Raw genomic sequence first — 15,585 nt, forward strand, 5'->3', positions numbered from 1 at the left:
TCACCAACTGTGAGATCGTGACCAGAGCCAAAATCAAGAGTCGGGACGCTTAACCGATTCAGCCACTCAGGCGAAAAACACCCATCTTCTATATGACAAAAGCTTAAGTCTAAAGGAAATGTGGAGTACTCCACCAAAATAGGTGGGGATAGATGTTGCTCTCGGTGAGGGGGTTCTCGGGGAAGGTCACAGGACTCGTTTTCATCTGCCCCATGGATGGTATGCTCTGCTTCTTGGAAACGCACCTGCCAGGTAGATTTTCCTGTGAGAGCAGGGATCCGCAGGTGCCTAGGAATTGGATTCTTTGAGTAAAACAAAGAAACAAAGAAAATTTAAATTAGAAAGCTCCCTAAATCAAGAAATTAAGAGTTTAATGTGGCATGATGTATGTTCATTAATGTGAGATGTTTCTGTTCATCCTCTGGTAGCTTGATTTGCTGCAGAAAAGAAAATTGCCATTGATTTTGGAGATATTACCGAGATTTAAAAAAAATTTTTTTTGATGTTTATTTTTGAGAGAGAGAGAGAGAGAGACAGCACGAGTGGGGGAGGGGCAGGAAGAGGGAGACACAGAATCCGAAGCAGGCTCCAGGCTCTGAGCTGTCAGCACAGAGCCCAACACAAGGCTTGAAGTCATGAACTGCGAGATCATGACCTGAGCCGAAGTCGGATGCTTAACCGACTGAGCCACCCAGGCCCCTCCTGAGATTTTTGATCAAAAACGTTGACATGTGGGTGCCTGGGTGGCTCAGTCAGTTAAGCATCCGACCCTTGATTTCAGCTCAGATCATGATCTCACGGTTTGTGAGATTGAGCCCTGAGTCAGGCTTTGAACTAGGTGGAACCTGCTTAAGATTCTCACTCTCCTTTCTCTGCCCCTCCCCCCCGTGCATGCGTGCATGCGTGTCTGCATGTGTGTGCACGCATATTCTCTCTTCCAAAAAAAAAAAGTTAGCTTGCGTGCAGGGTATTTCTTTTTTGGTTGTGAGAATAGAGTCTGGGAATTGTGTCTACCTTGAGAGATGGGAGTGAGTGAATCGTAACTTTGGAAAAGGCAAGACCTGCCAGTCTGCATCACTTACAGGGGCCCAAGGGCATGAGACACCGTGGTTTAGAGAGGAAAGTCTGTTTGTGCTAACATCCTAGGGAAGTGAAGTGTTATTTTTTCCCATGAGACATTGCAAGTTTTGAACAAGTAAATACACATTGTTCTAAAACAAAACAGACTAAGGGGCGCCCGGGTGGCTCAGTCAGTTAAGCATCTGACTTTGGCTCAGGTCATGATTTCGCAGTCTGTGAGTTCGAGCCCCACGTCGGGCTCTGTGCTGACAGCTCAGAGCCTGGAGCCTGCTTCGGATTCTGTGTCTCCCTCTCCCTCTGTCCCTCCCCTCCTCATGCTCTGACTCTCTGTCTTTCAATAATAAATGAACATTAAAAACATTTTTTTAAAATAAATAAAATAAAACAGACTGGGGTGCATGGGTGGTTCCGTTGGTTAAGGGTCCGACTTCGGCTCAGGTCACTGTCTTGCAGTCCGTGGGTTCGAGCCCCGTGTTGGGCTCTGAGCTGACAGCTCAGAGCCTCGAGCCTGCTTCACGTTCTGTGTCTCCCTCTCTCTCTGTCCCTCCCCCACTCACGCTCTGTCGCAAAAATAAACATTAAAAAATTAATAAAATAAAACAGACTGATTATGCCCAGAGGTGCTGCTTGCCTGAGCAGATTGCATATAGAAAGGTGCCTGCCTTCACAGGGACACCAGGAATCTGTGCTTTATCACACCCGGGTTTGTCCTGACATGCCCTTGGGCCGTCACCTCAGGTGTTGTCCGTATTGGGAGCACAATGAATGGAGCTGTCCCAGTGCCCACCATGGGGCCCTCTGTCTTCGGGGGCAGCAGCTGTGCCCAGACACAACTGTCGGTAGAGGGGCCTTTCGGAAGGCCAGAGTGCCTCAGGGAGCAGTCTTGTGAGAAGGCAGCCCTATGGGAGTTGGCCTCGGAGTCCTCACCTGGGGGCTTTTAAGACCAGTGTAAATTGGTTCTTGGGAGCTAATTAGTTTCCAGAAAGATTTTGAAAAGATCAAAGGTGGGCTTGGAACTGCTCCCCGCCACCGCCCCCCCCCCCCCCCCAGCAGGCCCTTCCTTGGGCTGACGTGGCCTTGCAGGTGAATACATTGAGCTTTGTGGAAGGTCATCTTGGGCGACAGGCCGGGCACCTGTCCCCTGAAGCCTCATGTCTCTGTTGGAGGGCTAGGAGTTGGCCCTAAGGGTTAACTGAAGCATGCATATAGCTTTTTATTCCCACTGTGCTTTCCCATTATGCTGGGAGAGCTTTTCAGAGTGTGGGTATGGCCTGTGGGTGGAAGTGAGACAATTTAGTGGATGGCAACTGGCACTTTTTAAAGTAAAATAGAATAAAAGAGAAAGTATCAGGGAACATGGGAATGGTTAGGGCAAGTATGGTTTTGTAATACCTGTTTCTTAGGGACACACACACACACACACACACGAACGTTTGTACAAGTGGGGCGAGATGTAAGGATATGTTTCCTACTGTGTTTCCTGGTCAAAGTTTGAAAGCCTGTCTGGTGAAAGATTTATTCGTCTTCAGTAAAAACTTTAGAGTGTCCCATTCATTCTGAAATTCAGTCTGCTGCTGGACCTCGCCTTATTTAATTACCGGGAGTGAGTCTGAGAAACACCCTGTGTAGGATTTCCTATGAAGTTACCAGGACCTCCATTTCCGTATGAAGGGATTTTTTTTTTTTCTGGAACTCCTTACATTGGGCTGGTAGAAGGCCTATATTGCAAAAATGTGAGCAACTATTATTACAATTGTTATAAATTTATAAAACCATGTTTTGTTTGCTTAATTGACGAATTTCCTCTTCAGGTTTCCTTGCTACAGAATGAAAGTGTAGAAAAAAACAAGAGCATACAAAGTCTGCACAATCAGATATGTAGCTTTGAAATTGAAATTGAGAGACAAAAGGAAATGCTTCGAAATAATGAATCCAAAATACTTCATTTACAGGTAAGAAGCTTACATCTGTGGCTGGATCCACAGGGTAGAGGAGCGTGTCTGTTCTTCAGGACTTTGTCAGTGAGACGTTTGAGCAAAGGCCCTGACTTTTGTCAGATAGACCACCTGATTCTCTTGCTTAAGCCTCTAGAAAGGCACAGGCCACTCTTTCTCCCCCCCCCCCGCCCCGCCTTTCCCTGGACAACAAGCCCCAGGCCTCTCTTCTGTGCCTTTGAGTCACTGCTGGTGAAGTAAGACTTCAAGCCCGTGTTTTAAAAAATTATCTTATTTAAGATTTCATATTGTTCCTGAGCAGTTTTGCGTGAAGTTTCACTTCCTAAGGTGAAGCAAAGCCAATCTATTTTGTTACGAGTCTTCTAGAGGCACACACACTCTCCCCACACTGTTTGACGATAGCGATCCGTGCGTACCTCAGAACAGACATGTCAGCCTTCGCCAGAAACGGGTGATCATGTAAAGAGGCCTGATTAGAATGTTGCTCCTCCCTTCTGTTCTCAACACGGGCCCCGGTTAGCGTATCATTTTGTAGATCTTCTCTGTACGTCAGCTTACTCGCAGTGTACATTTGTTAGACTAATCCCCACGCGCATCACACACACACACACACACACACACCTACGTTTCCAAAATGGCTTTTACTTAGGTGTGTTTCCCTCTTAACTGGAAGGTGAAATATTTCTAGTAGCTCAGGGTCACAGCATCTTTGAGGATGGCTTTCCTCCCACTTTAACAGCAGAGGTTAGTCACAGTGGCTTAAGTTGCAGAGAGATTTATTACATGAATTTTGCTTGTGTTAAAACGTTGCGGTTGTCCAGAGTTGAGGAAAAACACAGTGTTTTGAAATAATAGGTTGTATTAGAAGTCATTGGTGTTGAATCAAGCCAAAAAAGCACGTCACATAAAACACCAACAAGCCTCCTGCTGGCGGTCCCTGGCATTTTGCAGAGTGCGCATGGAAATATTCAGAATGTCCAGAGGCCACACTCACCTACATGGCCCCACTCGCGTCCTGGCTGCCAGCAGCATGGTGGCTCCCTGGGGCGCATAGAGGCGCATGGAAAGGACACGGAAGTTCACGTTATGCTAGAAAATCACCTGTTAAAAATATCACCGACAGAAGAAAGAGTGAATAAGTAGTGGGGTCATTTATACGTCATCTTTTACGACCAGATAAAATTAGGATGTACACAGAGGGGTCACGGGGACACTTGTCTGAACCCTGCGATGTTATCACATGCATTCTCTCCATTTCCCCCCTTCCAACGTGAAGAGTTTGAATTTAATTTACTTTTTCGTAGAATTTAGTCATTCCGCCGTGTGTGATTTATATTTTAACACTTTTGTGATTTCATAAACGGCTGAGACCTAGATTCTAAAGAAAGGGGGGAACCAGGTTGCCGGAGTACAGAGCAGTGGGGGCTGAGTGGTCATGCGGGTAGTGCCCCCACTGGTCCTAAGTAGGCGGGCACTCTCCATGGAGGAAGAAGCATGGAGGAAAATAGACTATATTGAGAGGAAGGGATTCAGGTCACACTGGGCTCGAAATGCCTAATCTCATTAAGTGCCAGGGACAAGTCACCGAGGACTGAAACGTCCTCGGGATGGTCCAGCATTTCCCCCAGTGGCTTCTGCGTCTAGCCGGGCCATGCTTTGGAAGGCGGAAGCTCACCTTTGCTTCACGGTGGGGCTGGCAGTCTTCCGTGACCGTGGGTGGAAGGCCTCTGGCTGGAGCCCTGGAGGCCTTGACTCTCTGTGAAGCATGTTCGGCCCAGGGGCCCTTCCCTCCAGCCCTTCCAGAGCCTTCTCCACCTCTTCATCCGGAGCCTGGCTCCCAGGTGCACCTCTCGTCATCTCCTTCCTCACATCAGAACCCTTCCCTTCCCAGGCCCCTGTTCTCCTCAGTGCTCCCCCAGCCCTATGCATTGGACCACCACGGTGATGACAGACATGTTAGTCTCTGTGTCCTCTCCTTCCTTGTCTGATTCTCCATTAGACCTAAAACCCCAAATACGGTGGGACACATGGGGTGCAGAGTTCCTGAGGGCCACAGATGTATGCAGGATGTTGGTTAAAAGGAGTGGAATTTAAGAGTGTGTTTGCTTTTGCTGACCCAGGAAAGGCAATTTCTTAATATTTTACTTTTTAACGTTTTTGTTTTTTTATTTTTTATTTTTTTTATTTTGGGGACAGAGAGAGACAGAGCATGAACGGGGGAGGGGCAGAGAGAGAGGGAGACACAGAATCGGAAACAGGCTCCAGGCTCCGAGCCATCAGCCCAGAGCCCGACGCAGGGCTCGAACTCACGGACCGCGAGATCGTGACCTGGCTGAAGTCGGACGCTTAACCGACTGCGCCACCCAGGCGCCCCAATATTTTACTTTTTAAAGAACCTGTTTTTCTTTAAAAAGATTTTTTTAATGTTTATTTATTTGTTTTTGAGAGAGAGAGACAGAATGTGAATGGGTTAGGGGCAGAGAGAGGGAGACACAGAATGTGAAGCGGGCTCCAGGCTCCGAGCTGTCAGCACAAAGCCCGACACGGGGCTCGAACTCACGAGCCGTGAGATCATGACCTGAGCCGAAGTCAGACGCGCAACTGACTGAGCCACCCAGGAGCCCTAAAGAACCTGTTTTTCTTAACGAAAAAAGGCCACCTAGAGGTCAGCTGAATCCCTGGCCTGTTGTTGGCAGAGACTAGATGAGCCCAGGGGGCAGGAGCAAAGCCGTGTGGCACACTGCCCGCCCGGCCCCCAAGTGCCACCCGCACCATCCTGTTTGCACAGTGTTTGGTGCGTAGGTCCCAGTGACCCCCATGGTGCATGTGACAGGAATAGAGACAGTGGCTTAAGCCCTCAAGTACACAGTGCCTGACACTGATGAATTGATGCTCTGACAGCAGTTCTCTCGGTTAGGATTTGTTTACAAGCCTGCAACCTGTGCCGTCTCTCGCTCCCAGACTCTTGTTCTCACTCACGTTCAGGATTTGTTCTTACAGAAACGTGGCAGCGGCTGTGTAGACCACTCCTCGAGAGTGAAATCACATGGCTGCACTCTAGACTTTGGTTTAGACGAGCGACACCATGCCATTTATGCAGAGGAGGGGCCTGTTTAAAAACAGCACATGTTCCCTTGCTGTGTGTGTGGAGCTCCTTTCAAGTGACTCGGTAGAGCCCTGCGTGTGCGCACGTATGTGTGCGTGCCTGCGTGTGCACGTGTTCTCTCCCGCCCCCGCCAGCCAACTCTGTGTCCCTGAGCTCCAGTCCGGGCCGTGCCCCTACGGCAGCCCTCATTTCACACTGCAGTTTCGTTCCTGACCTCACCACGTGCACATCCTCCGCCTTGGGAAGGAGGCACCACGGCGTCACCCCCTTTTTACCTTGGGGCCACGAGGCAGAGAGGTGATGTGTTGCTCATCCCAAGCCACTCCGCTGCTCATGTCCACCCATGTCCACCAGGTTACACAATGGCATCCCTCAGGACCACCGTCGATTGCGTAGGTTTTCATGAGCTCCCCTCTTAAACTCTCTAGGACCCATGTTAGCCGAGCTTACACTCTCCGTGGGTAGAGGGCGTGACAGCCACTGCAGATTCTCATCAGAAATACATTATGGGTTCGGGCGTCCTGATGTTGGAGTCTTGTCCCCAGAAAACAGACTTCGTTTTAAATGTGCCTCCAGAGGCCCCCGGGTGGCTCAGTCAGTTAGGCGTTCAACTTCTGATTTTGGCTCAGGTCGTGATCTCGTGATTTGTTAGTTCAAGCCCAGCTTGGGGCTCCACACTGATGGCGTGAAGTCTGCTTGGGATTCTTTGTCTCCCCCTCTCTCTGCCCCTCTCCTGCTCTTTCTCAAAATAAATAACACTTTAAAAAATAAATAATAGGCTTCCAGACACACATATAGAAATAAGTGACATCAGTGTGGGAAGGGGTGTTTTTTATAGAAATCATCTTCGCTTTTTAAAAGTTGGCTAATACCGGGTTTTCTTGGAAAGAAGAGGAAGAATAATACCGTACCTTCTACCCCAAAAAAGTAACCAGACCTACCATGTTTGCTCCTTGGTGGTTATTAACAGCCAGCAAAGGTGCTGAAACTCAGTGTTTAAAAATAGGCTTCTGAAAGGAGAAGTGAACTCGGCAGGCCCGGGGCTCTCCCCTGTGCGGCCTGCGGCTCCACACAGGGGGCCAAACCCCCCAGCCTTCCCCAGCTTCATTTCAAAACAACGCAGATCCTTTTCGGAAGGGAAAACCCTTCATCCAGCAGGTGGGTGTGCCAGTCCTGGAAAACAGGCTGGGTTGCCGTAGCTGGCAGGTCTCATCCCACTGCTTACTGTTAAAATGTCTATGTGTTTCTGGGGAAAAAAAAAAAAAAAAAAAAAGGCTTTCTGAATGATTTAAGGTAGCATAAAATGCAGCCTCTGTGTCAACAGCCACGTGTCTGCCAGTAGTGTTTCTGTGCCCAGGGGCCACAGTGAGCCCGGTGGGGGGGGGTGGGGGGCAGCCCCCTCCTAGGGATTGGCCTCTCCGTTTCAGCCAGGGTCTGAAGACCTGCCCTCAGGGTTCTTCCTGCTGCCAGCCCCGTGCGGATGCCAGGTTTCTGGAGCAGGTGCCGGGGTGCTGGCAGCCCCCTCTCGGGACCCAGGCAGGGTTCTAGGGCGCTGTCTGTAGCCACGGAGACAGGGCGGCCCCTCCTGCCCTGCGCCAGGCAGCCTCCGAGGAGACTCACATTGGCCCCTGCACGTGGCTTGGCCCTTTAGGAGACGGAGACCTTCCCACAGCCTCCAATATCCTGAACTTGAGACCCTACGACAGAGTGGTGTGGGGCCCCTGTGCCTCGGTCCCCTCCTCTGGGACGGGGATCCACGGCACTTGTGTCCCCTGAGATGGGTGTGGGTGACAGGTGAGGTGCCCGTGTGAGAGCTGGCACGGGGCTCATCCGCGCAGCTCTGGGCTGGCCGCTCTTCCTAACCAGCCGGTGTCCGATGGCGGTGGCATAGCGTCTTCAGAGAGTTCTAACTGCATTTTGCCTTCTGATGCCTTTGATTTGGAAGCGGGTAATAGACAGCCAGGCGGAGAAATTGAAAGAGCTTGACAAAGAGATCCGCCCGTTCCGGCAGAACTGGGAAGAAGCGGACAGCATGAAGAGCAGCGTGGAATCCCTCCAGAACCGAGTGACCGAGCTGGAGAGTGTGGACAAAAGCGCCGGGCAGGCGGCTCGGAACACAGGTGAGGGCAGCGGGGCAGGAGCAGGGGGGTGGGATGGGTCCAGGGGGCGGCACGCGTCCCAGTCCACCGCTGGGAGCCCGGCCAGGTCTGGGGGCTTGAGCTGGTGCAGGTGGTGCGTTAGGCACGCGCCATCTTTGAGCGGCGATTCCCAGTGAGATGCTACTCGTGCAGAGGTGCGATGCCCTCCAGCCAGAGAGGCCTTCGTGAAAGAAATGTGTCCTGCGTAGACACGCCCCCTCCGTGTGATGCCAGCGCGGTAGAGAGTGGGTGTGGGGTGGACACCTTGCTATGGTGGGGGGTTCCCAGCTGTGCTGTAAGGCCCAGGGGACAGAAGTGACCAGCGGGTGAGGCAGGAGACTTGGTGGCGCGCTCAGCCAGCGCGTTTCTGAGATCTAGAAGCTGCTTTGGGGACTGAGTGAATATTCTGAATGTTTGCGTGACCGGGGTTACTGGTGCAGAGGGACTGAGATTGTGGTGATGCCTGCCCCCGAACCCCCTGGGTTAAGCGGAGGACCGGGAGTGACATGGGGAGAGGCCACTCAGGGTACAGGTGACTCCAGGCATCAGGCTGGAAGTCAGGGGGACTTGAGCAAGAGGGTGGCCTGTCCCTGCCCCCACGGGGCCCTGAGGGTGCCTTGCCGGAGGGAAGGCGCCGCAGCGATGTGCCCTGCGACGCACAAGGCCCCGTGACCCCCGGTGTTGCATCTCAGCAGGCTGTGGCCGTGGGTGTTGGGCGCCAGCAAGGCAGGGTCCTGAGGCCTGTGTTTCAGGACACGTGAAGGTGCCGGTCCTCGCCCCCAAAGCCATTTCATTTAGTGCCGGTGCTGGCGGGAACGGGGCTCCCGAGCCTTCCTGACACTCACAGGCCTCCTTCACCCCATCTGTCCTCACCCGCGGCAGGCTTGCTGGAGTCCCAGCTGAGCCGGCACGACCAGATGCTGAGCGTCCACGACATCCGCCTGGCCGACATGGATCTGCGCTTCCAGGTTCTGGAGACCGCCAGCTACAATGGCGTGCTGATCTGGAAGATCCGAGATTACAAGCGGCGGAAGCAGGAAGCCGTCATGGGGAAGACCCTGTCCCTTTACAGCCAGCCTTTCTACACGGGCTATTTTGGCTATAAGATGTGTGCCAGGGTCTACCTGAACGGGGATGGCATGGGCAAGGGGACGCATCTGTCGCTGTTTTTTGTCATCATGCGTGGAGAATACGATGCTCTGCTTCCTTGGCCGTTCAAGCAGAAAGTGACACTCATGCTGATGGATCAGGGGTCCTCTCGGCGTCACCTGGGAGACGCGTTCAAGCCGGACCCCAACAGCAGCAGCTTCAAGAAACCCACCGGGGAGATGAATATCGCCTCCGGCTGCCCGGTGTTTGTGGCCCAAACTGTGCTAGAAAACGGGACATATATTAAAGATGATACCATTTTTATTAAAGTCATAGTGGATACTTCGGATCTGCCTGACCCCTGACAAGTCACTGGGGAGGTGGGTTGAGCAGAAGGCAACTCCTCTGGGGGGTTTGAACCGGCTGTCTCCACCGAGGTCCTCGCGCTCAGAAAAGGACCTTGTGGAACGGAGGAAGCAGCAGAAGGTGGCCGCGGGCCGGCGGGAGGAGCCGCGTGTGAGGACACACCCGACATGTTTTCTAATAGACTAGCAGCTCCACTCTGAAGAATTATTTATCCTCCAACGTGATAGATACTGCTGTCAGAGAAGGTTTTCATTTCATTTTTAAAGATCTAGTTAATTAAGGTGGAAAACATATATGCTAAACAAAAGAACCATGATTTTTTCTTCCTTAAACTTGAACACCAAAAAAGGAAAACACACACACACGCACACACGCACACGCACACACACACACCTGGGGACAGCTGGACATGTCAGCATGTTAAGTCAAAGAAGAATTTATGAAATAATAATGCAATTCTTATATATTCTAAAATTCAAGAGTGCAATCTTGTTTCAAATATAGTATACTGTCTATTTTTAAGGCCTCATCTGGTCTCTGTTTTAATAATTTGTTTGTCAGAAGACCCTGAAGTACACCTAGGTCTTTTTTGGAAGTCTGAATTCAGAATCATTTTTTAATTTGAAGTTCTAAGATAATTGTTACTGCAGACATTTTGTTTTAAAACGTTGATAGACTGATATTTCTTGGCAGAAAATGTAAACTATCAAACGCTGGTTATCACTTGTGATAGGAAAGAGCATACTCAACCTGCTGTATTTCTCGTTAGAAATGTAACCTTCAATCTCTGTCGTAGTTAATGACACTACTTCAAAATTATTACGAAAGGGAAACTGCTCATGGATGCTGTGCATCATTTTCAGATTTATAATTGTTTTCACCCTAAAATAGGGCATTTGTTGAACTTTGGAGTTCTAAACAAAATCCTGTAGGCTTTTAAAATTCTGCCCCACGTATTCAGACACGCTCTCTGTTGCTGACAACTCTGGCCTTCGGCGTCCAGGGTCCGGGGGTGGGCAGGTGGCTCGTGCTGAAGGAGGCCAGCAGGTGTGTTTTTCTTCATCCTGTCACATTGCTGCATTCTGTTAACGATCTCCAAAGGCGACATCTTTGCATAGAGGTGGTGGCATACTGTCTATGTGCCTTAGATGTGACATGCTGCTTCTCGACCCTGGCTTTGTGTTCACTGTAACTCTAGAAGGTGATAGTTTGACCCGGCGTTCCTCTCGACCACTAGACCCCTGCCTCTGCAAGGGCCCTCAGACAGCCCCGTGCCTGCTGAGGAAGCCAGGCTCAGCTTCCGCTTCTGGAGCCTCCACTGCTCAGTCATCACAGATTCCAAGTCTCTGGGCCCCCAAAGCGAGCCGCCTGGTCCCAGCACGGGCGCAGTCCCACCCCCAGGGCAGGAGCGGGGCAGCCACCGTGCCTCTCCGCGTCCCCACCCGGGCCGTGGGCGCCCACCCGCCACGAAGCAGAACCCTCTGAGCATTCCAGAGACCGCCGCTCTCGGGGGGGCCCGCCCAGGCTGACGGACGGGGTCCTGGAACCACCGTTCCCTCGGGAAGGGTGGCCCGGGGACCGTCCCAGCCTGCGCCTGCCCAGACGGCATCTTCTCAGCTCACTCACTGTTTACCTTCTTTCAATGGTCCAACTGTGACTAGAAGCCGGAGCCCTGCCTCCCTGTGCCCCCCGCTGTGCGCCGCGCTTCTGGGTGCTCTTACCACTGATGGGTGCTACACGTGACGGGTGCTCCTTGGGCTAAACCAGTGTGTGTGAACCACCGCATCTGGGCCGCGCACCTCAGACTGCCTGCCTCTGGGCTCCCCCGTGCTCACGCGGGGACGGTCGGGCTGGTGCCCGGTGGCCCGCCGTGTCTCTGGTGCTGCCATCTGCCCTGGGCGTGCCTCCGCCCCAGTGCCTGCTGGAAGTGCCCTCCTAGCGCACGCCGTCCCCTTCCGTAAGTGACCTCATCGGTTCCAAGCACCTGCCACGCCCGTTAGCAGTTAAGTGCTCGTCGTATTCATCTCCTTTACTTTCTCCACCCTGCCCCCACCCCGTTGCTTTGAGGGCCAGTCCGCGTCCTCCGTCCTGTCCAGAAGGAGTCGTGAGCCCCCGCGCAGAGAGGAAGGACTACCCGTGGGTGCTGCGGGACCGCTGTCCCTCAGAGGTGTTCCCGACCTCCAGACCTTGCCCTGGTTCTACCCCGGAGACACGGGGGAGACAGGACGCCTGGCAGCCCCTCCTGCCTGGCCTCAGGTGGCTTTCCTGAGGCCAGGGGTTACCAGCGGGGACATGCCTGTGGCATGCCTGCGTCCTCCCCCATCACTAAGAGTGTGGACAATATTAGCAAATTGGAGATAAAAGCAACCTCTCGGTCTGGTAAAACAACAACAACAACAACAGTTCTTTGCCTCTCCTGGTTGAAATTCTTCTGGGGGTGGGCTACCTGGAATCACTTCTGGAAGCATCTGTCCCTTGGTGGGGGGCGCTTTCCCAGTCGCCCCTCCCACACACGCTCCTAGTGGGAGATGACGGGCCCTTTGGGCCTCCTCCCGAGGAGCCCATAGGACGTGGCATCAGGAGCTGGCGCCATCCCCTGGGGTGAGGATGTGCGGAAGCCTCATCTTGTGGCTTGAAAATAATTGGCGACAGCGGGGGGGTGGGTCGTGTGCCTTTTGGCCACCGTTTGGTGCACATCTTCCCTCGCGCACTCGTCCAGAAAGCGGCCTCCCGAAGGACCTGAGTGCGAGGACCTGCCCGGATGGACACACCTGGCATTGCTTCCATCCTGACTCCTCGGTGCCCCGGTTTGGTGCTCGCCGCCCGGCGCCGGCCTCCGGCTGTGGTCCCCGAGCGGCCAACCCTCCCGGCTTCCCAGGGTCCCAGCAACAAGAGAACGGTGTCCTACGCAGCGTGTATTGGCTGCACTTTTCCTGTTTCCTAAAAGTGACAGATCTCCCCATGGGATAAAACTGTTCCAGTGCTTTAGAAAAACCACCACCGAGTCTTGTGTGTGAATCAAGCCAGTCGGCTTCCCTGTCAGCCTCGTGCCAGAAATGAAGACAACTCACTGTCTCTGCTTGCCGCGTGTGGTTCTCTGGACGTGTGCCGCTCGCTCCTGCGCGGACCATGGAGGCTGCTGGGGGGCTGGCGGCCTGGGGCTGGGCTTGTCGGTGATGGGTGGGCACCTGCTGGGGAGCACACGGCGTGGTGGGCGTGAGTGAGGGGCCTGTCCCAAGAGGCTGGGAGTCTTTGAGTGGCCGAGTGGCATTTGGCTCTTGGGGATTAGACCGGCCCCGGGGAGGCTGGAGTCCCCTCACCCGGGCCTCTTCCAGAAGTTCAGTTTTTCAGTGTCCTAGGTTCACAGGTAACACAGAGGAGACAGGAATGCTCGCAAGTTGTTCTTCTAAGACCTGTCCTACAAGAGGGTGGCGCTGACCCCCTGAGGGTGGGTCGCTGTGCAGGTGGACAGGGAAGGTCTCGTGGGGGCCACTGTTGTGGCCCCAATTCACAGCCTCCTCCCGGAGCAGCCTTTGCGAGGCAGCAGGTAGAGCAACGGAGCTCTCGGCCCAGATGCGCCTTTCTTTTCCTGTCCGATCCAGTTTTTCCTCGCCTTGTGACCCCAGAGGGCCGTGGAGTACAGGAAGCCTGTCCTCCGTGGCGGCCACCCCCACCAGGCCCTTCAGATGCTGCCCAGATTCCAGGGGGCTCTCTGGCAGAGCCGATGCCCTCGAGGCTTCCCCTGTACCACTGCGGCCCACCTTGGTGAGGCGGGGTCCTTGGCCACCCACGCTGGGGCCACATGTCCCAGGTGAGGCCTGCAGCTGTCATCAGCAGGCAGTGTCGTGGCCACCGGTGGCAGGCCTGGCATCCTGCAGCCAGCAGGGGACGGGGTGTCTGGACAGACCCTTAAACACGGCAGGTTCCCATGGTGGGTCATTTCTTTGTCTGCCCAAGGGAGGTGGGCAGAGTGGCAGAACCCACCCGCCCCCAACTCACATCCTGGGGGGTGCACACCACCTCCCTACTCTGTGCGTGAAGGAGGGGGGGACACTGTCCTTCTGTGCCCATCACGGACGTGTCTGGCTCCCGGCCTCTCCGCCAGTGTTCACGGGGCCGGTCAGGAGCCGCGCTCCTCCTGGGACCTCGTGCCCAAACCTCAGCCCTCCAAAGGGAGTCCCTCTTCTCTGGGTCAGCAGAGCTGTTCAATACCGTTTTCTTCCTTCTGGTCCAGACCTTTCTCAGAGTGCGGAGGAGAGCCGGGGGGAGCCCCTTCCTTTTGTGAGCGTGTGGGAGGTGAATGAGGGGTCTGTCACCCAAATCTGCCTGTCAGCCCGAGACCATGGTTCTGTCTTCCATTTGCAAATCCCGACAGCTTTATTTTCTCCAAAACAGAATTGTGTCCACTGGGGCCGAAGTCGGGTGAGGGCCGTGTGTGGCTCCGGTGTCGGCAGGTGACCTGGTCGTCGGTACTGTCTGCCCGGGCGGGGCAGGCCGTCACCGGGGAGCCGGGGCCAGCGGGGGGTGGGGGTCCCCAGGGGTGCTGCCCCCTGGCCTCCGGTGGCCCACGTGCGCGGAGGTGGCCGGTCTGGTGTGGGGAGGCCCTGGTGGCGCCGAGCAGTGCTTGCCTTTCATTTCCGCTGCTGCATCTTGAGTCTCGCGAACTGTCGCATTGGAAGAGGGTCAAGTCCAGGATGGCTGTGCCACTCCTGCCGTTAGTGGTGATTGGTTTTTATAACTCAGTCCCCCATTAGACAAGTAAGATAACCTTCAACAGCAAACTGACTTAATTGGTAAACACAAACGCCGGCATTATTTCCAAGGATTTCTACAAGAATTACCTATAGAATAGTATCTGTGATCACAGAAGTGTGTGAACCCGTGTAGACAATTGTGTGACGTTGTTAGAGCCGCAATCTCCCTGACGGCGCACCTCTTCGTTCAGTTCTGTTACCCAAAAACAAAGACCAAAGAAGGCCAATCTCTCATTTGACTCTGTATTTTAACCCGCCTGTTTTAAAAATTGCCGTCTGTAGTAACCGCTCGCTGTGAGGCCCCATCTTGACACTCCAAGTGATTGTGACCAGTGATTCACGTCCTGTTTTTCTGCTCTTCTAAGAAAAAAAAAACAACAAAAAGACAGTATAAGTTATTGCTCAGCAATAATCATGTTGTTCATGTGAATTAACAACATGTCTGGTTTTCTGATAGCATTATTATGTTTTATATTTTTGTTTACTGTATATTGTGTGTGGTTTTATTTGGTATTTATTTGTGTTTTGAGGTCTTGCGATGTTTTTGTGTTTCTGATGCTAATAACTAAAGTTTGTAAGAGTGTAGAATGCAAAACTTGGAAATGCTCAACTGTCTGATTAGAGGAAAATAAATCTGACTAAGGAGTCCTGGTTTCTCTTTCCGCCGTCTCCACAGGCAGCGCCCTGGGCTTGGGGTGTGGGGGCCCTCCCCCCCCCCCCCGCCTCCGTGGGGCCTCCCAGGCTCTTCTCTCAGAAGTGGCCTTGGCAGTGACCTGTGTGCTCACCCAGCCCCACACTCAGAAGGGCCCACACTTGGCTCAGTCCTCTGCCGTCACCATCTTCAAGTTCTTAACGTGTGCAGAAGGGGTCTCGTATGCTTGGTTTGCACTAGACCCTGCAGACTGTGGAGCCATTCCTGCCCGTGGCTTCCTGGCCTCCCCTGCGAGGCAGTGGCTCTGACCTCGGTGAGTCCCGGAGGCTGGAGCGCCCGGCAGCCTCTCTCTCAAGTCTGTGGCCTGGTCCAGAGCAGGGGAGGTGGCCCTCACTCTCCTGCCAGGCCGGTGCCCCGGCATCTGGAATGGTGGAGGGGCCCCAGA

The 15,585-nt window shown here is 53.4% G+C and overlaps 1 protein-coding gene across 3 annotated transcripts in view; it reads left to right on the forward strand.

The window, feature by feature from the left end:
• TRAF3 (TNF receptor associated factor 3) overlaps positions 1 to 15,133 on the forward strand; it is a 119,223-nt gene extending 104,090 nt beyond the window's left edge. For all 3 annotated transcript variants that reach the window (XM_043557062.1, XM_043557063.1, XM_043557064.1), the window contains 3 exons: positions 2,892 to 3,032; positions 8,087 to 8,261; positions 9,162 to 15,133. In XM_043557062.1, coding sequence (XP_043412997.1) covers positions 2,892 to 3,032; positions 8,087 to 8,261; positions 9,162 to 9,733 — 888 coding nt within the window. In that variant the 3' untranslated portion in view covers positions 9,734 to 15,133. The remainder of the gene's footprint in view (positions 1 to 2,891; positions 3,033 to 8,086; positions 8,262 to 9,161) is intronic.
• Positions 15,134 to 15,585: the final 452 nt, after the last annotated feature.

The sequence above is a fragment of the Prionailurus bengalensis genome, chromosome B3 (genome assembly GCF_016509475.1).
Source record: "Prionailurus bengalensis isolate Pbe53 chromosome B3, Fcat_Pben_1.1_paternal_pri, whole genome shotgun sequence".
Lineage (NCBI taxonomy): Eukaryota > Metazoa > Chordata > Mammalia > Carnivora > Felidae > Prionailurus > Prionailurus bengalensis.